This window comes from Tachyglossus aculeatus, chromosome X3 (assembly GCF_015852505.1).
Source record: "Tachyglossus aculeatus isolate mTacAcu1 chromosome X3, mTacAcu1.pri, whole genome shotgun sequence".
Lineage (NCBI taxonomy): Eukaryota > Metazoa > Chordata > Mammalia > Monotremata > Tachyglossidae > Tachyglossus > Tachyglossus aculeatus.
This window is the reverse complement of record NC_052099.1, coordinates 13,623,655-13,648,241: the sequence shown is the minus strand read 5'-3', so window position 1 is coordinate 13,648,241 and position 24,587 is coordinate 13,623,655. Positions and strand designations below refer to the sequence as shown.

The 24,587-nt window shown below is 43.4% G+C and overlaps 1 protein-coding gene across 1 annotated transcript in view; it reads left to right on the top strand.

The window, feature by feature from the left end:
* Positions 1-23,331, top strand: part of UGCG (UDP-glucose ceramide glucosyltransferase) — a 73,588-nt gene extending 50,257 nt beyond the window's left edge. The window contains exons 3-9 of the mRNA XM_038770239.1: positions 10,922-11,024; positions 12,587-12,688; positions 13,851-13,963; positions 17,229-17,407; positions 18,003-18,089; positions 18,470-18,659; positions 20,898-23,331. Of these exons, the coding sequence (XP_038626167.1) occupies positions 10,922-11,024; positions 12,587-12,688; positions 13,851-13,963; positions 17,229-17,407; positions 18,003-18,089; positions 18,470-18,659; positions 20,898-21,068 (945 nt within the window). The 3' untranslated portion in view covers positions 21,069-23,331. The remainder of the gene's footprint in view (positions 1-10,921; positions 11,025-12,586; positions 12,689-13,850; positions 13,964-17,228; positions 17,408-18,002; positions 18,090-18,469; positions 18,660-20,897) is intronic.
* Positions 23,332-24,587: the final 1,256 nt, after the last annotated feature.

Below are 24,587 nucleotides of genomic sequence, written 5' to 3'. Positions count from 1 at the left end.
AAATATGGCAGTATAGAGGAGGGGGAATTAGGCTTCCCAAATTGTACAGCTGTGCTAGGCTTTACTCCAGCTTTTATTAAGTCCAGGGGTACAATGGCATTCCCTGTATTTTTTCTTTAGCTGCAGCAAAGACTGAGCCCTATCTGGGACAGGGATGGCGTCCAACCTGATTACCTTGTATCTACCCCAGGGCTTAGAACGGTGCTTGGCACACAGTAAGCTCTTAACAAAAAACACAAGTATTATTATTATTATTACTGTACCGAGGATCTTAGAAATGGGGAGGAGTGTACTCCCACAATAGTTTTCAGAGTCAGTTTTCTTGCCTTTTCACTTAAGGTGGTTTGGGTGGGAACCAAGGAGTTCTGTTTTGGACACATTAAGTTTCAGGTGTCAGCAAGGCATCTAAGTAGGGATGCCCTGAAGGCAGGAGGAAATGTGAGACTGCAGAGAAGGAGGGAGAAGGAGAGGAGGTAGATTTGGGAGTCATCCACATAGGGATGGTAGTCGAAGCCGTGGGAGCGAATTGTTGTGGGCCTAGACGGGGAATAAAAGGGGACTCAGAACTAAACCTTGAGAGACTCCCACAGTTAGAGGTTGGGAGGTAGAGGAGGAGCCCGCGGAAGAGACTGAGGAGGAGCGGCCAGAGAGATAGGAGAACCGGGAGAGGACAGTGTCACCGAAGCCAAAGTTGGATAAAGTTTCCAAGAGAAGGGGGTGGTCCACAGTGTTGAAGGCAGCAGAGAAATCAATGAGGATTAGGGTGGAATAGAGGCCCAGGATATTGGAGGAGAGATGTTGTTGACTTGAGATGCTTTTGTTTTGAAATTGGTCTTTGGGGCTTTGAATCCCTTCAGCCTTTGTAGCTCACCACCCTTCATTTAGGTTCCTTCAATAATAATTAGGGCATTTATTAAGTGCTTACTACGTGTCAGGCACCGGGCTAGGCCCTGGGGTGGTTACGAGCAAATCGGGTTGGACACAGCCCTTGCCCGCGTGGGGCTCACTTTCTCGACCGCCATTTTCCAGATGAGGTAACTGAGGCCCAGAGAAGCAAAGTGACTTGCCCAACGTCACGCAGCAGACAAGTGGCGGAGTCGGGATTAGAAACCGTGACCTTCTGATTCCCAGGCCTGGGCCCTATCTACTAGGCCGTGCTGCCTCATTACTACGCCACGCTGCTTCCGTTGAGTCGCGTGTCACGACAAAGACTCCCTTCAGGAGCATGGCACCGCTTGCTCCGCAAAAAAAATAGCTCTGATTTGTTAAGCTGTTTTCCTGGTGGTATTTGCCGAGAGTGCCCACAATTTTAATCACTGCTTAATAAATAGTACCTTGGAGACCCAATTATTCCCTCATTGTTTTGGAAGTGGTCTTTGCTGCACGGATAACCTCTCAACAAAAACGTTCAGTCCGTGTCTCCACACTCCTCAAGGGCCTACAGTGGCTGCCTATCCATCTCTGCATCAAACAGAAGCTCCTGACCATCAGCTTTAAAGTACTCAACCAGTTCACCCGTCCTACCTCACCTCACCAATCTCCCACTACAGCCCAGCCCGCACCAGTTTACCAGCAGACGATTTCTCCCGTCTCACCGTCATCCACTTTCCCATGTCCTCCCCCTCCATATAAGTCAGACCACCGCTCTCTCCACCTTCAGAGCATTGCTAAGGCCACAGGCATTTATTCACTCGTATTTATTGAGCGCTTACTGCCGAGCACTGTACTAAGCGCTGGGGAAGTACAAGTCACATCTCTTCCAAAAGGCCTTCCCCGATGAAGCCCCCTTTTCCTCGGTTCTTTCTCCTTGCCGCATCGTCACTGGACATCTGACAGTCGCCCTACCTCCAACTTTACGACGCTTATGGCAGATATTTAAATCATGTATTATAAATGATGTATATATATATATATATAACCGTCTGTCTCCCCCTCTAGACTGTAAGCTTCATTATGGGCAGGGTACGTGTCCACTAATTCTGCTGTATTCTCCCCAGCGCTTAGTACGGTGCTCTGCACATAGTTAGTGCTCACTAAATCCCTTAGATTGACTGATAGTCTCAATTTTGCCGTGAAGTTCCTTCCAGGTGTGCCATTCTGTAGGCGCTATCTGAAAAGCGCAGGAGGTGCACGCGATATATCGGTTACATCACTAGTGCGGGTTTGAACGATCTCAGGTAACGATCAGCCCATTTGAGCCTAGCCTTCAGAAGCAGCGTGGCTCAGTGGAAAGAGCCCGGGCTTTGGAGTCAGAGGTCATGGGTTCAAATCCCGGCTCCGCCAATTGTCGGCTGTGTGACTTTGGACAAGCCACTTTGCTTCCCTGTGCCTCAGTGACCTCATCTGTAAAATGGGGATGAAGACTGTGAGCCCCACGTGGGACAACCTGATCACCTTGTAACCTCCCCAGCACTTAGAACAGTGCTTTGCACGCTGTAAGCGCTTAATAAATGTCATCATTTTTATTACATATACTGATCAGGGTCACAGAGCCTGTTTATTTTAGCGGTAGGGGCCAGGCTGTTGGTCTTGATTCCTTTGAGTCAGTTTGAAAGACCTCGAAGAGTTTAAGCAATGTCATTATTGGGTCAGCTCCCTCTGTCCATCCAACGCACTATTATGTGTCTGACATTGGCAAGAGAGACAGCGTAAAGGATGCCATTTTGGATATCCGTTCTAATGTCTTGACCATGAATTTCTCCAAATTCCCCTGAGCAGACTGGTATACTTAGTTCGGTGTTAATGAATTTCCTGCCTTTAGTGCCCGCTCTGTGAAGAAGTCTTTAGTTGCGTTTCTTTGTCTCAAACTTACCATTTTCAAACTCGAATGAGTGTTCCCTCAGCCAGCATTGTGGGATTCGGGGAACTGGCAAGTATGGAATTGGCGGCGCGTGGGGGGGGGGGGTCTCGTCTTTTAAGACTTTGTAAATTTCAGTTATGTCCCTTGCAGCCTTCATCTGTACAGGCTGCAGAGATCTCATCCTTTTTCGATCTCTTTGCGTAGAATTATAATAATAATAATGGTATTTGTTAAGCGCTTACTATAATAATAATGATGATGGTATTTGTTAAGTGCTTACTATGTGCAAAGCACCGTTCTAAACGCTGGGGAGGTTACAAGGTGATCAGGTTGTCCCACGGGGGGTTCACAGTTTTAATCCCCATTTTACAGATGAGGTGACTGAGGCACAGAGAAGCTAAGTGACTCGCCCAAGGCCACGCAGCGGACAAGTGGCGGAGCCGGGATTGGAACCCATGACTTTCTGACTCTCGGGCCCGGGCTCTAACCACTACACCCATGCTGCTTCTCTGGAGCATATGGAAGTTGCTCTGTCCCCCTAATTATCTTTATCAGCCTCTGAATCCACTCCCACTTTATTATGTCCTTCCTAATACCGCAACCAAAATTGCATACACTATTCCGAGTGCAAACATGCATTGGGTTATATATAGAGGCAAAACTACGCCTGTAGTTTTTCTATTTCCAGTCTCATAGTGCCTAGCAGTTTTCCTACCATCCATTAAACCGATAATTTGAAGGAACAGTTGACAATAATTATAAGATTTCTTTCCTGAATTATGACTGGTAGATCAGAGCCCATCCTCTTGGAGCTATTGTTTGGATTCCTTTTCCCCTTAGGTGCGTTACGGAGCGTTGGCTCCCATCGGAGTTCGTCTCTCATTTTCTACCCAACCCTTCAGCTCTGTGAGGTGGCCCTGCAGTTTCAGGAGGGTTTGGGGCCTTAGCAACTTTGGAGATTTCACTTCATACTTCCTCCATCACCTGATCACCTTGTAACCACCCCGGTGCTTAGAACAGTGCTTTGCGCATAGTAAGCGCTTAATAAATGCCATTATTATTATTATTGTTTTGGGAACACATTAAATAAAACCATTCTTGGCCCCAGTTCCTCAGGGGTTCCGCTGTTTACACTCCAACCGGAAAAGTGGCTATTCATCCCTAACTTTCGTTTTCTATGTTCCAATATCTAATGCCGAATGGAATTGGACTTCAGCCTCTCTGTCACATCAGTCAGAGTATTTCAGAGGTTGAGGAGGAGGGGAGAGGAGGCATTTGTCAATAAATTTGTCAATAAATACGATTGATTTGTCAAGGCAAACTTTGCATAAGGCTTGAACAGAGAAGCAGTGTGGCCTAGTGGATAGAGCACAGGCCTGGGGGTCAGAAGGACCTGCGTTCGGTCATTTTTCTGCCGTGTGACCTTGGCTGTGTCACTTACCTTCTCTGTGCCTCAGTTACTTCAGCTTTAAAATGGATATTGCAACCTGGACTGTGTCCGACCTGATTACCTTGTATCTACCCCAGCACTTAGACAGTCCCTGGCATATAGTAAGTGCTTAACAAATACCACAAAAACAGCAACAAAAAAAGCCCCAGTTATTTCAAAGGGGGAGAAATGCTGGCATTAAAAACTCAATAGCACTGTTGCAAAAGAGCGCTCGACGATGAAAGGTCCTGTAAATGGGAGTTTTGTTGGTATGTTTGGTTTTGTTCTCTGTCTCCCCCTTTTAGACTGTGAGCCCACTGTTGGGTAGGGACTGTCTCTATATGTTGCCAACTTGTACTTCCCAAGCGCTTAGTACAGTGCTGTGCATACAGTAAGCGCTCAATAAATACGATTGATTGATTGATTGATTACATTGATGATTTCCAGCTCTTCCGAACAGTGGCCGTTCGTAACAAGTTAGGCTCCCTTCCCAGGAATTCGCCAACTTCTCTCCCGAGTTCCTGCAGAACTCTAGGGTGGATATCATCTTGTGTGACTTTGGGCACGTCACTTCACTTCACTGTGCCTCAGTTCCCTCACCTGTAAAATGGGGATTAAGACTGTGAGCCCCACACGGGACACCCTGATCACCTTGTAACCTCCCCGGTGCTTAGAACAGTGCTTTGCGCATAGCAAGCGCTTAATAAATGCCATTATTATTATTATTATTGTTTTTATTATCCGGTCCTGGCTGCTTTGCGTACATCTAGCTTATCAGTTGGAGCAAGCTAAAGCATCCTGCGTGTCTATCGCAATTTGATTCAACTCCTCTAACATCTTTCTCATTAAAGGTTGAACTAAAGAATTCACCGAGCCTCTCAGCTGTCTCCTGATAGCAGGGTCGATCGGACAGAAAGGCGGTTGTACCCAGACCCCGGAAGCGGGCTCTGAGGGACCAGGTGGTCCACACTCACCCCTGTGATCTTCACCCGCCCCTCTCAGCTGGACTGGTGGTGTTGCTCCCACTGTCTCCAGGACTAGGGCTGCTCCCTGGGGATTTCAGTGTGCGGGGAGGCTCCCTGCAGAACTGGGAAACCCAGGAAAGTAGCCCCGCTCAGAGGTTTAGCAGGGATACCTCAGCTGTATCCCTCTCCGCCCCTCCTTCCTTGTAGTGAAGGAAGAAGCGGCGTGGCTCCGTGGAAAGAACACGGGCTTTGGAGGCGGAGGTCATGGGTTCAAATCCCGGCTCCGCCCGTTGCCAGCTGTGTGACTTTGGGCAAGTCACTTCTCTGGGCCTCAGTTACCTCATCTGGAAAATAGGGATTAAGACTGTGAGCCTGCCGTGGGACAACCTGATCACCTTGTAACCTCCCCAGAGCTTAGATCAGTGCTTTGCACATAGTAAGCGCTTAATAAATGCCATCATCATTATTATTATTAGTGGCCACTGCCCTCCTTGGTCCCCAGCCATCCCAGCAGCAGACGCAGCCTGCAGACCAAAGTGTTTGACATAGCCTGGCGGCATTGTAGAGCGTTGGTTTCCTCGCTTCCACTCAGAAAACGCCTATTAGAGATCATCATCATCAATCGTATTTATTGAGCGCTTACTACTTGCAGAGCACTGTACTAAGCGCTTGGGAAGTACAAATTGGCAACATATAGAGACAGTCCCTACCCAACAGTGGGCTCACAGTCTAAAAGGGGGAGACAGAGAACAAAACCAAACATACTAACAAAATAAAATAAATAGAATAGATATGTACAAGTAAAATAAATAAATAAATAGAGTAATAAATATGTACAAACATAGATGATAAGGCCCTCCCTAGCCGCTAAACGGTCTGTGTCCCACATTCTCACTTTCAGGCTTCGAACCGTGAGTTATACAGGCGTTTGCATATTTTGACGTCGCGCTTTGCCCGATTTCTGCATCCGTCAGTTTCTCCATTCGATAAGTAGTCCAGTTTCCCTTCTTCATTCACCTCAAATACCTCACTGGGCTTCCTCCACACTTCCCAGAAATCCCTTGACTGGCTTTCTCGGAGCAAACGTCTGATTGTGCAGCTTGAAAGTAGAAATAGCACCTGAAAAAAATATATATATCGGTGGTACTAGAGATAGGAGGCAAACAGGGAAGGAAGGACGTTCACTCCCTCCTTCCTAGATTGTCATTTTTTAGATTAATCCTCCTCTTCTCTATCTGTGAAATCCTGAAGAAGATTGAGACTCCCTGGGTTCCTGGGTCCCTACCAGACTAGAGTAGACATTCTCAATTATTAGTCTGGGTCACAACGCGGGAGTTTCTAGACTGTGAGCCCGTTGTAAGGTAGGGACCGTCCCTATTTGTCGCCAACTTGTACTTCCCAAGCGCTTAGTACAGTGGTCTGCACACAGTAAGCGCACAATAAATATGATTGAATGAATGAATTTTTCACTTCTCCCTTTGGCTGGTGGATTTCTGCCTTTAGGGAATGAGGCAGGTGAACAAAGTGTGAAGGTATATTTAAGTAGTAGCTGTCTCATCTAATACCTTGAGAACTCTTTGGTACAGCTTTTCTTTTGCATTTTTTCCTTCTTGCATTGCACTAAGATGCATCAAGTCAACTCTCAACTTCATGAGAAAGTTGAAAGGATGGCTGTCCCAGTCATCAAACCAAAATTTAAGGTAAACGTTTGCGTTTTTCCCTAGAGAAGGAAAAAAAGTCTGCACCCCGATCTAGTAACGGAACAAATGAACGTGTATTTTATAACTGAAAAATTAGAGAGGAACTGCCTAATAGTGGAGACCGTTAATTTAATAGAGCTCAGATTATCTTCTGTTGATTAGGGTCACGCCGTCTGGGCGTAGTAAACCAAAAGCAGCGTGGCTCAGTGGGAAGAGCCCGGGCTTTGGAGTCAGGTCATGGGTTCAAATCCCGGCTCCGCCACTTGTCAGCTGTGTGACTTTGGGCAAGTCACTTCGCTTCTCTGGGCCTCAGTTACCTCATCTGTAAAATGGGGAATAAGACTGTGAGCCCCACGTGGGACAACCTGATCACCTTGTAACCTCCTCAGCGCTTAGAACAGTGCTTTACACATAGTGAGCGCTCAATAAATGCCATCATTATTATTATCCTCATCTCCGGTTTTAATCGGTAGGATATTTGGAAGTATCGGATAGCTCTAGGCATGGGTCAGGTTTCACTTTATAAGTAATCACGTTGTCGAGATTTGTCAAAATGTCAGAGGGATCATAACAAGGGACTGCTTTTCAGACTCTTGCCTTTTGCAGTTAATAGCATTAAGAGGTGGTAAGCTGGTGAGCCTCTGTTCCTGCACACAAAGAGCTTATAATAAGCCTTTCTCTAGACTGTAAGCTTGCTGTGGGCAGGGAATGTGTCGGCCAACTCTATTATATTGTATTCATTCATTCAGCCGTATTTATTGAGCGCTTACTGTGTGCAGAGCACTGTACTAAGCGCTTGGAAAGTACAAATCGGCACCACAGTAAGCGCTCAATAAATACGATTAATGGATAAGCCCAGGCCCCTTTAGAGGCTAGGGGTGCCCCAGGTAGGAACCCCAAAGTCGTTTTTTTCCTTTCTTTTGAGGAGCCCAGCTCCTAATTCTAGAATTTCCAGGCTGCAGGGAGTTCTCCCTACTTTGAAAAGCTTTGGAGAATTTTTTTAAAAAAAGGCAAAAGTCTTAAACAACAGGGAACCTTTGCTTCATTCACGCAGTGGCCGAGATGCCAGAACCACGCCTTTCAGTTTTCCTGTTTTGGGTTTCCAGGTTTAAAAAACATGTGGTCTTCGGTTTGATGGGGTTTAATGACGCTAATACACGGCACCCTGTAGAAATAACAATTTAGGTATTTCTCCCCATCTGTCTCCTTGATGGTGGTATTTTCAAGGTCCCAAAGCCCACAGGAGTTTTCTGGTAAAAACAAAATGATCCCAGTGGTGAGCGTGTTTTCATTATTAAAAGCATGACCTGGTTTCTTGCAGTCTGGGTGACTATGTACTTAGTGGTGGGCAGTGTATTAGGCTCCACCCTAAGCAAATATTTCACTTGAACATGTGATGTAGTAACTATCACCCTTAACACTGTATTCATAAAGTTGAAGAGTAGGTATTTTTAGGACATTTTCCATTTTGACGGGGAAAACAGCCAGCGCTTTACTTGTAATTAGAAATGTTTGCATGCTGAGTGCCTTCGTGGATGATTTCTTGTAAATATATTGGGTGCACACTTAAAGTGCCTCCCATTTTTCCCCCCGTACCAGCCAAAATTTAAAAAAAAAATCCCTCACAGATTTCTGAAAAATCTTGTTGCCCAGATCCAGTACTGTGCACACAAATTTTCCCACCCGGGGATGGCTCAGAGGACACCTAGGATAAGACCCATAAAGATGGTGACAGGGAGACGTGGGTATAAGCGAGAGTTAGACTTTGGAGGAGACTAGGAAAAGACAGATTGTGGCCATTGGGAGGAGAGGAGTTGGAGAGGGCAAGGAACTAGAGGTAAACGGCAAACAGGGAGGGAAGGACCTTCGGAGGAGCAAGAGGTAGAATCAGTCAGTCAATCAGTGGTATTTATTGAGCGCTTACTGTGTGCAGAGCACACAGTGAGAGAGTACAGTACAGCAGAGTTGGTAGACACATTCCCTGCCCACAATGAACTTACAATCTATAATGTTCTTTGGACTATTTTAGTCCTTTAGCTGGAGAGAGGAAAGGAGAAGAGAGGAGATCGGTGGGAGGAGTGGATGTAAAATGAAAAAGAGACATGGGCAAAGGAAGTGTGGTGATGGGAAGAGAAGATGAGCGACGATTTGAGGAGCGGGACAGAAAAGCAAAGTTAACTTAGGCATGAAGAAAAGGTGACAGACATAACGAGGAGAGGTGAGCCCCCACCTTTACCTCCTGGCTGATGACCAAAACAGCCTCCCTACCTCCAGCCTCTCCCCTTTTCTGTCTTAATTCAGCTGCGGGTATCATCTTTCTAAATTGTTGATCAGTGCACATCATTCCCATTAGCCTCCCATTTCTTCTTGCATAAACCAAAAAAAAATCAATCAATCATCTTTATTGAGTGCTTACCGTGCACAGAGCTCTTGGGAGAATACAGTATAACAGACACATTCGCTGACTTCCATATGAGGATAGAGTGAAAAGATTGAGACTTCATTTTGGAAAGAGGAAGTGTGATAGGGTACATGATTAAAATTTAGGCTGTGGTCGGGGTGAACGTGAAAGTGTTTTCACTCAATCTCTAAAACCAGGGCAAGAGAACACCCATTGAAGGCTGAAGGTGGTAGGCTTAAAACAAAGAAAGAGCCTTTTCACACAGCAGGTGGTGAGCACTGGGGATTCGTTACCATAGGAAGTTGTGTAGGCAGAAAATATAAATAGATTTAAGAAGGGTTTGGATAAAGTCAGGGCTGTTAGAGGAATGTCACAGATGTTAGGCTCAAGAAAGATTCATTACATTCACGGAAAATAGGTCCTTGATGGGTTATTAGGAGGGAAAAATTAGATGGTTTATTCCTAATTATTACACCATTCTTCCAAATCAACTCAGTTCTCCCCAATCCTTAAGGAAAGTGCCTTGACTGATGCCACCCACATGTTCTTGTCACTTTTCTCCACTATCACATTGCATCACATTTTATCCGGACAGACACATGCTATTGGAAGAATGTCCCCCGTGTTCTCTCACTCCCAAAACAGTTTTCTGTCCAAAATGCATTGTGAAATCACACACCATGAAAGGACTGAGTGTATTCTTTGCTGGCACAGACCGACACAGAATACCGGGCTGCGAGAGGCGGCACGGCCTGGTGGCTAGAGCCCGGGCCTCGGGGTCAGCAGGACCTGGTGCCCATTCCAGCTCCACCCCTTGTCTGCTGTGTGACCTTGGGCAAGTCATTTGACTTCTCTGTGCCTCGGTTACCTCATCTGTCAAATGAAGATTAAGACTGTGAGCCCCATGTGGGGCATGGGCTGTGCCCAACCTGATTAACTTCGATCTACCCCAGCATTTAGTCCAGTGCCCAGCCTAGAGTAAGCGCTTCAGAAATCCCATAAAAAAAAAATGGAGAACCACTGGTATGACCCTGAGCAGCATTGCATCTGTTTTCAAGGAATGAACAATTATTTCAATTGCTGAGTGGAGGACCGCTTGTAGGGGAAGGCGGGATAGGCCGGATCCAGTTAAATTTGATCTCCTTTTTGGCCCGGTGGAATCTCAGCCATCAAGTTGATTTTTAGATTGAAAAATCAATTTGAAGGATTCGGTAGTACCTTGGAAATCCAGGTTGGAGAGTGGTTTGATCATGCCTAAAAATGAAACATTCAAGGCGGATAATTTTAGTTATTTTGTCATTTTTTTAAAAAAAGGTGGGGGTAGCAGCATTCCCCTCCAATATGGAAATTCTAGTATACTTCTTTGCTTTTTTTAAAAGATTGAGTGCTAATGACAGATCACAGCCAGGGGCCAATTATCAGAAGATTGTCTAATGAAACAGTCTGGGACCATTGCTTTAAAATATTTCCTATCCCCAGTACTTGTTGAATTCATTATTAAGGACTCATTTCTTAACTTGGGTTCCTAGTGTGTAGAAGTTTGGTTCTTTATTCTTTGCAGGTCATTAAATATGGTGCTTAATTTGAAATATGTTATTTGTTAATTTACATCATTTCCTTGTCTAGTATGAAGTGCTCCTCTGTGTACAAGATCACGATGATCCAGCTGTTGATGTATGTAAAAAGCTGCTTGGCAAATACCCAAATGTGGATGCTAGATTGTTTATAGGTAAGTAAAACATTTTCGAGTTCACTACACGTTTGTTTTAAGGTTATATAGTGTGAAGTTTTTTTCAGTCTTGAGCTGTATTAAGTTTATATGGGGCTTTTTTTAGGAAGCCGTCCCATCTTATGAGAAAGGTTTCTTGGAAATTGAAGTCATTCATCTACAGGTTTACCCCAGATTATGGCTACCCCGTGATCCTTAAAAGCCAGGGCTACAACCCATATAGTCTGTTGCTATTCAAAAGCCCAACCACTGACATTCTGAGCCAAAATTTATAGATTAATCCACATCCATGTCCTCCCCATGAAGCTCTGGGTTGGTTCTACCCTCAGGTTGTGGCAGATTTTTTCAACAGACACCCCCCCCCCCCCCCCCCAGTAAGTAACCAGAGAAGTCATTGATGACTTGTCATAAATTAATTGCATCTCACTCAGAGGAATTGTTGTGCAATGAGAACCTCATCAAGCATCAACAATCCAGTGCTTCATTGCAAGGTGTTGAAGAAGATGGAGAGGTGTTATTGTCTCTCTACCATCAGCTAAACTGGGGGGCCTCAGAAGTCAATTGTCAAGAAAACAGGAGAATTCATAGCATGTGTGAAGCTCATTGTGGGCAGGGAGTGTGTTTGTTATATGGCACTCTCCCAAGCGCTTAGGACAGTGCTCCGCACACAGTAAACACTCAATTTAATACAATTGACTGGCTGTTTTGAGAGAGGATTTCTGAAGTGTGCAGAGGTGTTCAGAAGTCTTTAACTTGCCACCTGGTACTTTATGAAGACAAGATGAAGGCTGTTTCCATCCTAAATTGGACACAATTCTTCACTAAATTTGAAAAACCACTACCTAGGTCAGCAGACCCAGCTTCTACTTCTGCAAACTCTTGCAGAGACTCATAATTATACCACAACTCATTGAGTTAATTCTGTGCTTTGAATTAAAAAAGATTAAACAACTGTTTAACTGTGGCGCATAAGGGAATTTAATACAATATAGTATTTTTCCCAGTGGTTCTGGAACAGATCGCAGTTTATTACACAGGCGTCTGTGGGATGTGCCCACATATAAAGTATGCCAAACAACAATTCATTCAATTGTATTTATTGAGCGTACTGTGTGCAGAGCACTGGACTAAACACTTGGGAGAGGAAAATGCAATAATAAGCAGACACATTCCCTGCCCACAATGAGCTAACAGTCTTGAGGGCCTGGGTTCTAATCCCAGTTCTGACGTTTGCCTGCGGTATGAACTTGGGCAAGTCACTTAATGTCACAGTGCCTCAATTTGCTCATGGAAAATGGGGATTCGATACCTGGTCTCCCTCCTCCTTAGACTGTGTCCCCTTTGTGGGACAGGGACTGTGTCTGACCTGATTATCTTGTATCTGTCTACCCCGGCAGGCAGGACAGTGCTTGGCACATAGTAAGCACTTAACAAAATACCACAATACTTATTGATTGTTATTATAATGCAGTGCTTGCATGCTTGCCAAGCCACATGTTAAGGAGACAAGTTAAGGAGAAAGTGAAACTCATATTTACATGTACATGTCCTTAAATCTTTAGGTGGCAAAAAGGTTGGCATTAATCCAAAGATTAATAACTTAATGCCGGGATATGAAGTTGCTAAATATGACCTCATATGGATTTGTGATAGTGGAATCAGAGGTAATGTTTTCTATTTATTTGTCGAACACTACCAAATTGGGACGACGTACAATATGAAAGTGGGCTATTGGCTGTCTCTTTTTTAATTAACAAAGCGATGCCCAAAAAATGGTCATTTGTTTGTCAATTCCCCGCATTTTCCCTTCTCCTCTGCTCGATCCTCTGTTTTTAATCCCCCTGCTCTGTGTCATCCCATCTCACCCCGCCTGCCCATTCTGTGCTTGCATGTGTGTGTATGTATCTTCCTCTTCACTGGCTGATGGTCTTCTCTCCCCCTTTCGTCAATATCTTCTCCCGGGAGGGCTTGCTTCCTCCGTCCTTCCCTTCTACCCGGCACATCCCCATATCTGCTTGCCGGGGTAGGTGTGTTAATATCTCTGTGCCTTGGTGTGTGGGTAAATCTGTGTTGATCCGCGTATCACTGGGCTTTTTTCTGCTAGTATTGTTCTGAAACTGTGAATGCTTGGAAAATGGAGACCTCCTCTGAGCTACACTCTGTATTTCCCAATGGCTGATAAAGGGGCAAGTGAGACGCTGTTGCTAGTCTGTAAATTTTCTGATACATTAACTTGTGTTCTCAGATTGTGTCTTTGTGGAATTTGGGTAGCCGTCAAAAATGGGAGGATGTAATTTCATATTAACGCAATTGATATTGTGTGGTATGTTAATGTTGCAACTAGAAGCAGAGTGCCCTAATGGATAGAGCAGGGGCTGGAAAGTCCAAAGGACCTGGGTTCTAATCCCGGCTCCCTGACTTGTCCGTTGTGTGACTTTCAATCAATCAATCGTATTTATTGAGCGCTTACTGTGTGCAGAGCACTGGACTAAGCGCTTGGGAAGTACAAGTTGGCAACATATAGAGACAGTCCCTACCCAAAAGTGGGCTCACAGTCTAGAAGGGCAGGTCACTTCACTTCTCTGTGCCTCAGTTATCTCATCAGTCAAATGGGGATTAAGAATGTGAGCCCCATGTGGGACAAGGGACTGTGTCCAACCTTGTATCTACCTCAGCGCTTTTTACAGTGTCTGGCACATAGTAAGCGCTTAACAACAAACAAACAAATAAAAACAAACAAACAGACAAAAACCCTAGCATATTGAGCAGTGCTGGCAGTGCTGGCCATGTTCTAAAGGTATTTTTCTCCACCTCCTTTTTTGGTAGTAATTCCAGATACACTTACTGATATGGTTAACCAAATGACAGAAAAAGTAGGATTGGTCCATGGACTGCCCTATGTTGCAGATAGACAAGGTTTCGCTGCCACGTTAGAACAGGTGAGTGTGGTTCTTCTTCTAATTTTTGGTTTGTTTTGGGTTTTTGGCATGAAATCTTACCTGACTGTTGTAGCCATTTCATTCCGTGGAAACCATGTTGCTTCAGTGCAGGATCTGTTAATCCGAGTCGAACAGTTATCCTAGTTGTAAATGAATCAATTGTATATTGTGAGCAGCTACTGTGTGCAGAGCACTGTAGTAAGCAGAAGAGGTAAAAAATGCAGTTGAAGTAAAGGACTTGATCCTTTAGAGGGGGAGAAAAGGAGTCGCATATTACCTCCAACTCTGTCGTAACGTGTGTAAAAACTGCATTTTGGCTAGTAGGCTTTTAGCAGTGATGGAGTAAGCCAGAGCTCTGCTCTGGTAAAAGGAAATTTTCTAGTACAGTCGGCCCAGTTATGAAAATAGTTTGGCCAGAAAGAGACTGGGGCACCCTGTTTCCAGCCCCTCTTGCGTTTTGGTTGCGGGTTGGCAATGGATTGGGTAGAGGCAGGCCACCCCGGGCTCTCGGAGACCTTCGGGGAACGCATATCGCCAGGGTGGGCGTAGTCCTTGTCCGACCCAAATTATGACCCGTGGTCCCACTGGGCTGAGGATGGAGGGAGAGACAGACATTAAAATGGGTTACATTTATACACCTAAGTGCTGGGGAGTAGGAGAGAAGAGGGGAAGTTGGGGAAGGCCTCTTGGGGGAGATGTGATTTTAATAAAGCTTCGAAGGTGAAGAGAGTATATGCCGGGGGGAGGGAGTCCCGGGCCGGAGGCAGGATACGGGCCAGAGGTTGGCGGTGGAGATGTGATTTTTCATTCATTCATTCATTTATTTATTCATTCAATCGTGTTTATTGAGCACTTACTGTGTGCAGAGCACTGTAGTAAGCACTTGGAGAGTACAATTCGGCAACACATAGAGACGGTCCCTACCCAACAATGGGCTCCCAGTCTAGAAGAGGGGAGACAGACAACAAAACGAGTAGACAGGCATCAATAGCATCAAAATAAATAGAATTATAGGTATAAACACGTCATTAGGAAAATAAATAGAATGGTAAATACGTACAAAAATCCACAAGTGCTGTGCGACGGGGAGGGGGGTAGAGCAGAGGGAGGGAGTCGGGGCGATGGGAAGGGAAGGAGGAGCAGAGGAAAGGGGAGCTCAGTCTGGGAAGGCCTCCTGGAGGAGGTGAGCTTTCAGTAGGGATTAGATCTCAGGTCTCCTCACTCCCAGTCCTGTGCTCTCTCCCCTGGGGAAAACCTCTCTGGGTGCAGGAGGGAAAGGGCGACGGAGATCACTGGGCCCTTTCTGTGGCCCAGTCAAGTCCCTGCTTTTGGGAGACTGGGAGAGCCTGGTATACCTGGCCTCCAGTCCAGTCTTCGACATAATCGTGCTCCCAAGTGTAGCATGAGGGTTCTGATGAGGAATGGGTTTTTTTGTTTGCTTTTCTTTCTTAGTTTCAGCACTGGCTGTTAGGGAATTAGGGACCATTTTTCTGGTAACTTGGATCTATCTGGGTAGAAAGTAATGTGATGTTTTAAGAAATGGTTATGCATACCAAGACGCGAATTTTCCTTAACGCTGTGTTCATTCAAAATGCCACCCCTGCATCATGTAGTCGTCATCATCATCGACAGTAACATTTATTGAGCCATCTGCTAAGCGTTAGGAGAGTACAAAAGAGAAGACATAATCCCTGCCCGCAAGGGGCTTAAAGTCTAGTGCGGGGGACAGACAAATTACGGTAAGGATAGTTATAGAAAATACAATGTAAATGCTGGGAGCGGGGAGGGGAATGGAAGCGATCTGGTATCATTCATTCATTCAATCGTATTTATTGAGCGCTTACTGTGTGCAGAGCACTGTACTAAGCGCTTGGGAAGTCCAAGTTGGCAACATATAGAGACAGTCCCTACCCAACAACGGGCTCACAGTCTAGAAGGTATCAGCTGGGGAATACAAGGAGGGAAGATTAGACATTATTTGAGTAAGACCGCCTGGCAAAGATATGATCTCAGCCTTTGGAGCTGGGGAGAGCTGTGGTCTGTCAGATATGAAACGGGAGGGAGTGAGCAAGAAGTCACTTGGCTTCTCTGTGCCTCAGTTTCCTCATCTGTACATTGGGGATTAAATTCTACTCCCTTCTACTTGGACTGTGAGTCTCATGGGGGACGGGGACTGTGTCCAACCTGATTATCTTGTATACCCCAGTACTTAACATAGTGCTTGGCACAAAGCGAGGGCTAATGAAACAAACAAGCAAACTCCTCCCCCTACCCCCCAAACCAGGCAGCTATTAATACGAAGATGGAAAGAGGAATATATGAATGAGTAGTGTATATGGGGGGACATATATCAGTGCCAAGGGTGACAATTGGGTTGACACAATCTGGGATAGTGACAGAGATAGTCTCCTGGAGGAAGTGGGATTTCAGGAAGGTTTCGAAGATGGGGGAGAGCAGCGGTTGGGCAATTTTAAATGGGATAGCTTGAAGAATTCATTATAATAAGTATTGATTGATACAGAAAAATTGTAGGGTGATCGACGTGTTATGTAGCATTAATGAAATAATGAAGAATCAGAATGACAAACGTTTTTACTTGTAATTGTTTAAAGGAAGTTGAAAGCTAAAGTTACAGTTCCCAGATTGACAAGTTTATATAAAGGAGGGTCAGATCCTGGCAAGTAAACTACTTCCTGGATGGTAAATGGGACAAAGTCTATGTAGGGGCTGATGTCACTCGTTTTAATCCAAGTTAATTTTTAACTCACTTTGAGCTCTACATTTTTTCTGGGGGTGGTGTTTATTTTCTATTTCCACAGAGTGGCTCCCAGCTGGTGATATCCTATGCTATGAATTAATATTCTTTCCGGGCCAATTGAAGAAGTGGGGAAATGGGAGGGACAGTTCCTTCCCCAATTTGTTCATCCTAGATTGGTGTGTTTATTTTTCCCACCATCACAGATAACTTGTGTCTCTTACATTTGGCTGGTGCCTGTTTATTTCCACATTAACTTTTCAAGTAGTTTCGTGGCTCAGTTTTGGAAAAGGAGAAAGAAATACAAACTGTTTTGTTCTATGAAATAATCATTGGTTTATGTATTGTCTTGAATATCTTTTCGTCCAACTTGGTTCTCCATATTTTGAGCTAAATATTGTGTGCAAATGTGGTAGAGTTCAAGATTATGAACCTTTTTAAAATAATTGGATGAGGATCTTACTTTGCACATTGGTGGTATTAAAGCCCTAACTTTTACATTTTTGGTAGGTTTATTTTGGAACTTCACACCCAAGGTCCTATATTTCTGCCAATGTAACCGGCTTCAAATGTGTAACGGGAATGTCTTGTTTGATGAGAAAGGACGTATTAGACCTAGCTGGAGGACTTATAGCCTTTGCCCAGTACATTGCTGAAGACTACTTTATGGCCAAAGCAATAGCGGACAGGTAAGAAAATGACTCATTTAGACTGGGGCCAAAAGCCAAAGTTTTCAGAAGCCAAAACAGTGGTGAGTCTGTGATATGTTAAATTAAACAGGTTCATATGTAAATTTCTGAGTATTTGGGAAGACTAAAAGTCCTTTAGAAGTATGTTAAAGTGTAATTGGAATTTCAGGGAAAACACTTTTAAAGTCTGGGGGAAATGCACTTGTGAAAGTTAAGTGTTTCATTAGTACAGAATTGCTTATTGCCCCCCACCCCCAGATTTTGGTCACTTAGAATTCAGTCTTAAAGGTGATGTATGGCCTGTAAGATTATTTTCCAGGATTAAAACAAAATGAATAAAATAATGTTCTCATTGTATGATTCGTAGTATGGATGAAGATGCTGAATTGCGTTTAACTTTTCAGTTTCCCATTTTGCAGATAATTCAGGAATCTTTTTTTTTTTTGAACCCATAATTGTGAATGGTGAATAAGGAAAACAGTTATCACTTATTTGCTAAATGCCTAATATATCAGGTTTGGGATAAGGTTTTTATCAGTCATACTTGACATCAGGGTAGAATCTGTTCTCATTCGATAATCATCTTCTCTTGCAGAGGTTGGAGGTTTGCAATGGCTACTCAAGTTGCAATGCAAAATTCTGGGTCATATTCAATTTCTCAATTCCAATCCAGAATGATCAGGTAAATTCATGTATCTTGTTCCCACTCCTTGGTGTGGCTTAAATTTAAATTGGGCAATGCATGTTTCCAGAACGTGATTCAGCAAATAAGAACAACCAAAAAAACCCACTTTTCAGCCAGGGTTTGTGGGGGTTATTTAGTGCACATTGAGAAGTCGAGGGACCTTTATAAAACATATTTTCAAATAAACTATACTATCAGAACTTAGAAAGTATTGAATAAAATGACTATGGCGTGCCGTTTTTCTTTAAAAAAAAACCTTTTAAGACTAGTTTAAAAACTCAGAGCCTGTTCCAAAAATAGTTAAAACATGTTTAATTTTTAAGTTGAATCCTGTTGCGTAGCAGAGCTGTGTTTTTCAAGAATGTCCTTTCTTTTAGATGGACCAAGTTGAGAATTAATATGTTGCCCGCTACGATCATCTGTGAGCCAATTTCTGAATGCTTTGTTGCCAGTTTAATTATTGGATGGGCAGCTCACCATGTATTCAGATGGGACATTATGGTATTTTTCATGTGTCACTGCCTGGCCTGGTTTATATTTGACTACATTCAACTCAGGGGTGTTCAGGTATGTAGATAAATGGGTTGTTTGGCAATTGCTGGACAAATGATCGAGCTAAAAATGTTTTCATTTGGAAATTGTTTTGGAAAGTCAATTGCACTGTTAGAGCCAGGCTTTAGAGGTTGAAAAGCAGCGGGGCCTAATGGAAAGAGCATGGGTTTGGGAGTCAGAGGACTTAGGTTCTAAACCCCGCTCTTCCAATTGTTTGCTGTGTGACCTTGGGCAATTCACCTCACTTCTCTGTGCCTCAGTTCTCCTGTTCTTCCTCTTACTTAGACTATGAGCTGCATGCAGGACAGGGACTATGTCCAACCTGATTCACTTGTATCTACCCCAGCACTTAGAACCACGTTCGACACATAGCGTGAAACAGATATTAAGAAAAAAGAAATAATTTCCTGAAGTAAAAGCAGAGATTTGCAATAAACTAGGTCAGTAGCAGTACGTCATCTAAACATATGTTGTAGTTCAATTAGAGCAAGTACAAGATTTTGAATACTTGAAAGAGAAACAATTTTCAGAAGAAAATATTTTGGATCTCCCTAACTCTTCCCTGCCATTTATGTTTGGAGGACAAGATGGCAAATATCTCAGTTGCCTCAATTTCTCTCAAGAGGGTCCCGATTTTTCTGTCGCAAAATAAAGTGGAATGATCTGTCTTTTTTCCCCTCTCCCAGTTGCGTATAAGGAGCTGGAATTCACTATCTGATAGTGGGGGGAAAAAAACTTAAATGATCGGAAGAAAAATTTGAAATTGGGGTTGGGCTTGGGGAATTTTTGAAGTACTAAACGGGAATGCTTATTCTCATTGAGGGCAAGTATAAATTATGGACAAGTAGATTATTAGCACAGCAGATATGTTTGCCTCTTTTATTCAGACTGTTAAAAAAGGCATGTTTCAGATGAGTGGGAATCTTGTTTTATTCCCTTCCTCTTTCTTTCCTCCTCCCCCTCTTTCTCCATCTCTTCTCCCCTCTTCTTTCTCTTCTCTTCTCCTCCTCCCCTTCTTTCTCCTCTCTTCCTCTTCCTCCCTCTCTTCCTCTCTTGGCTTGTTCTTATTATTTTTTGTAACAAAGTGGTCTGTGCTATAATCTCTTCCTTATCTGCTATTCAGATTAAGTGGAGTATTGAACGTAAAATGATTTTTAGTTGGTTGTAAACTAAATAATCTGTAGTCTGGCTCTGGATAGACTTTATGGGGTATTCTATTACTTGTATCAGTCAATGGTATTTGAGTGTTTGCTGTGTGCAGAGCACTGTCCTAGGTGCTTAGATGGAAGGGTTTCTTCACAATAGGTGTCCTACTATTTCTTCTGCCTTTGTGGAAATTTGCTCCCTGACCATATTTACCAGATATTTGAGAACTTTTAAGTAGTACCGGAGAAGCAGTGCGGCCCAGCGGGAAAATCCAGGGGCCTGGGAGTCAAAAGGACCTGGGTTCTAATACCGACTTGCATGCTGTGTGACCTTGGGGAAGTCACTTAACTTCTCTGGGCCTCAGTTACCTCATCTGTAAAATGGAGATTAAAACTATGAACCCCACATGGGACAGGGACTGTGCCCATCATCCCGCCTCTGCCACCTGCCTGCCGTGTGACCTTGAGCAAGTCACGTCACCTCTCTGTGCCTCAGTTCCCTCATTTGTAAAATGGGGATTGAGGCTGTGAGCCCCACGTGGGACAACCTGTCTATTTATTTTTAGAGAAGCAGCGTGGCTCAGTGGAAAGAGCCCGGGCTTGGCAGTCAGAGGTCATGGGTTCAAATCCCAGCTCCGCCCATTGTCAGCTGTGTGACTCTGGGCAAGTCACTTAACTTCTCTGTGCCTCAGTTACCTCATCTGTAAAATGAGGACTAAGACTGTGAGCCCCACGTGGGACAACCTGATCACCTTGTATCCCCCCCCAGTGCTTAGAACAGTGCACATGGTAAGCACTTAACAAATGCTATTATTATTATTGTTATTGTTATTATCATTATTATTATTATCATTATTATTATTAGTAGTTTGTATCCAGCACCTCGAACAGTGCCTGGCACATAGTAAGCACTTAACAAATACCATTTTTTTTAGGTTAAAACCAGTTTAGGGGATCAATTTGCACCCTATAGTAAATCCAATCTAATGAAGAAGTCTTGAATTTATGGCAGTAGAAGCAGGGCTCTCTGTTTCTAACCATGTATCCGATAATGTAAATGTGGCTTTTAATAGAAGAATGATTATGTGTTTGTTTATGTGATTCCTAGGGTGGAGCTCTGTGTTTCTCAAAACTTGATTATGCGGTAGCTTGGTTCATCCGAGAATCTATGACAATATATATTTTCCTATCGGCTTTGTGGGACCCCACTATCAGCTGGAGAACGGGGCGCTACAGGTTACGCTGTGGAGGCACGGCAGAGGAAATCCTCGATGTATAACCGCAGCTCTGTGACTGTATTTAAAAAAGACAAAAAAGGAAAACAGAGAAGTATTATAAATTATGTTTATATAAATGCTTTTAAAAATCTACCTTAGATAGTTTTATTACTTGTACATTTTGGTATCTGTACTTTAATTTATTTTGCATGGCACTTGCATCTGTGAAAAACATCCACCTGTAAGTCTTGGCCACATGGTATCTTTTTTTAAAAAAAAAATAGATAATCAAGGACATGGTTCCAGGACACTTTTTTTTTTTAATGAATGCTCTGCAGCAAACACTATAACAATATCCTTCAGTAGAGAAGTTTTTGACTTAGATGTTCAGTGTTCCAAAAACAATTGTGGGCTAAAATTAGCTTTTTCCAATTTGACTTGCACAAGTCTAGAGGCTAATTAATTCTTCATCAGAAGAGAATATCTGATAGGGTTGTGCAGAGAACTGCTAACAATGGGGTACTAACAGACATTTTTTGATGCTTAATGCCTACCTCTTGTAATTGCTGCAGAGCAAATACAAATTATAGTACATAACTAGGGCCTTGCAAAAACAAACAGAAAAAGTAATAAAAGAGAGCTGGAGTCTTGTATTTATATGTATATATGGGATATTTTTTGGTCTCGCAGCAGTGAACCGAAAGTGGACTGAGTTTGGTTTCTAATAGTAGCTATATGTCGAAGGCGTCTTCTGGGCCAATTTTTAAGCCATTGTGAATTACCACAGCTGTAATTAGTGAGCTAACATTCCCCCAACTCACTTTCCCTCTCCTTTCCTTTTTTCAGTGGGTGTTGGCTTGGTTTCTGGGTGAATGAAAGTTTGGAGAGTTGTGATGGGGGGAAATGCGTTTCAGAACCATTTCACACTTGAACTATTTTCTTACACGGTGGATCTTGTTAATGAGAATGAAATTTCATGACGCAGGTATCTTTAAAATAAGCATAGACGAATCATCAAGTACAATTGCGGTGGGTAATCAAAGGTGCAGGGTGGGTTTACTGGTATATTGAACAAACTTAGTCCACTGTTGGGTTTTTTGCCTACTATAGTTACTCTAGTTGTATTTAAATTGATTTTTGTATTCCAGTTGTATGACTTAAAGGACTAGATTAATGCAAATTGTAAGTGCATGCTGAACCTCACCCTTCCTCGTCCCAGCCTTGAACTTGCTTTCAACCCCCTCCTCAGATTGTTCTTAACTTGTGGTGAACTGGACTTGTTTTTATATAAAAAAGGCAAAAATTTAAGGGACAGCACATAAGCCTTTCATTTTTAGGTATCAATGCTTCTCTTCGGAGTTGGATGGCATGTTGTCACAATGAATGTTTACTGGCTAACTGCAGGGTTAGCTGGCAATATGGCAGCTTTAAATCTTAAATTACTACAACTTCCATGTCAAAGCATAATGTGTAGCATATTAGCAATAACTACATGTATTTATATAAAATGAACACTTTTTTCACCTTACTGAGCCAATCCATTTAGCCGTCTAACCAATATGCACACGGTTTAAAAATGTATATATCTGTATGTATGTGTATGTGTGTATATACTATGTATGCATATTATATAGAAACATTTCTCCGGGCCAAAATGCTTCACTTAGTTCAATATTATTTTGCCTTTATGATATCATTGAATTGTTTGAAGGGCATTTTCTATGTGAACAAAGGCTTTGATACGTGTTCTGTTCTTTATGTGAATCGGGAAATGATGTTTCCTGAGGAGAGTTGCACAATGAAAAGCAGTCTAGTTGTGACCCACGGAAAGGTTTTTTTTTTTGAATTTTATTTGACAAATCAGTTTTGCAGACCATGGTTGTATGTCTAATGAAGTTTTGTTGAGGCCATTCATTGTGCTGCTAAAGGTGAAGCTTCGCTTACTACTTAGCTCTGTGCTGATCTCAATGTGGGCAGTGTAACAACAGTAAAACCAAAAAAGCCTGGACAGATTCCTTATGGTATATTTTGTAGCTCTGATAAAGTTCCGTACTGTTTGTGATCCTCTTAAAGTAGTTAAAGCCCAGCACAAAAGAGAAGCTTCACTCTTGCAAGATTTCGGAGTCAAAATTTGAGGCGATTCCGCTATTAGCACTCTACAGAAATACCGTAGGGAGCGTCACGACAGAACTTCAGGAGTCAAAATAAATTTGATACACTGACTTATTACCAACTAGTATCTAGAGTAGACTATGCCATGTTTTATTATTTAAAATTGTTGGCTTGATTTCTTGTTCAAAAATAAAATTTTGCATACTATCAAAATGTCATTTGTCCATGCTCATCTTTCCATTCTAAGTTTGCTAAGAAAGCCAAGCTTTCAAGACTGTAGATACCTTCAATGGAGGGCAAAAAGGGAGCGGGATTTTAAGAGAGATGGGGGAAGGCTTCAAAGAAAATCCCAGGAAAGCCACTGCAGCGTGGCTCAGTGGAAAGAGCCCGGGCATGGGAGTCAGAAGTCATGGGTTCTAATCCCGGCTCTGCCACTTTTTTTTAAATGGCATTTATTAAGTGCTTACTATGTGCAAAGCACTTGTCAGCTGTGTGACTTTGGGCAAGTCCCTTAACTTCTCTGTGCCTCAGTTCCCTCATCGGTAAAATGGGGATTAAGATTGTGAATCCCACGTGGGACAGCCTTGATTACCTTGTATCCCCCCCAGTGCTCAGAACAGTGCTTGGCACATAGTAGGCGCTTAACAAATACCATTATTATTATCATTATTACTTTGGACCTTTTCAGCCCTGACTGGAAACTCTCAGATCTAAATTTTAAAAAGGTGTTGGGCCAGTTACTCTCCCCCGGCACCCTGCCCCATCAAAATCCAACTGGAGTCACACTCAACCTGATGAGCTCCCATGTTTTGAAGGGTATGTAATCTCAGCATTGAGGGACTTTATAAGGTTGCCAACTGGGCTTTATAACCCCCTGGGGTATTTTGCAGTACCTTAGGTGCGCTGAGCCAATATGACAGACAATGGGAAGAAATAATGAGAACTCTAGGGACGCAGCAAGAAGCAGCACCAGACCAGAAGCAGTCGATGAAAGTATTCCAGACATCAAGATATACAAGCAGTTTTCTGTTGTCGCCTTCTTTTCTCTCTCTTCTGCCTTTATCCTCCGGTAGGCTCTGGTGAGTATTTCCCTGCCGGGTATGTGGGTTGGGGGTGAAGGGTGAGGCGGCTCTGTGGGATAAAATGTGTGAAGTGGGGATAACTGCTGCAAGGGGAAGGGAGTTTTAGACTCAAAAGCGCTTGCTTTGGGATTTCACAGGGGCTGCCTCGCTGATTTACACCAAACAAGGATGCAAATTAAAATTAATACCGACCCTCATCTATTTAGCCCACTCCAGAGGAAAGTAGAGGATCAGCAAAGCTGGCCAGATTCTGCAAAACCTCTGGTGACAGTGTCTGGACTGGGTCCCCAGACAGAATAATGGCCAAAGTCAATGTTTAATCAAAATTACAATTGGAAAGAATACAAACAGAAGGATCCAAGTGAAAGATACAACCAGATGGCGATT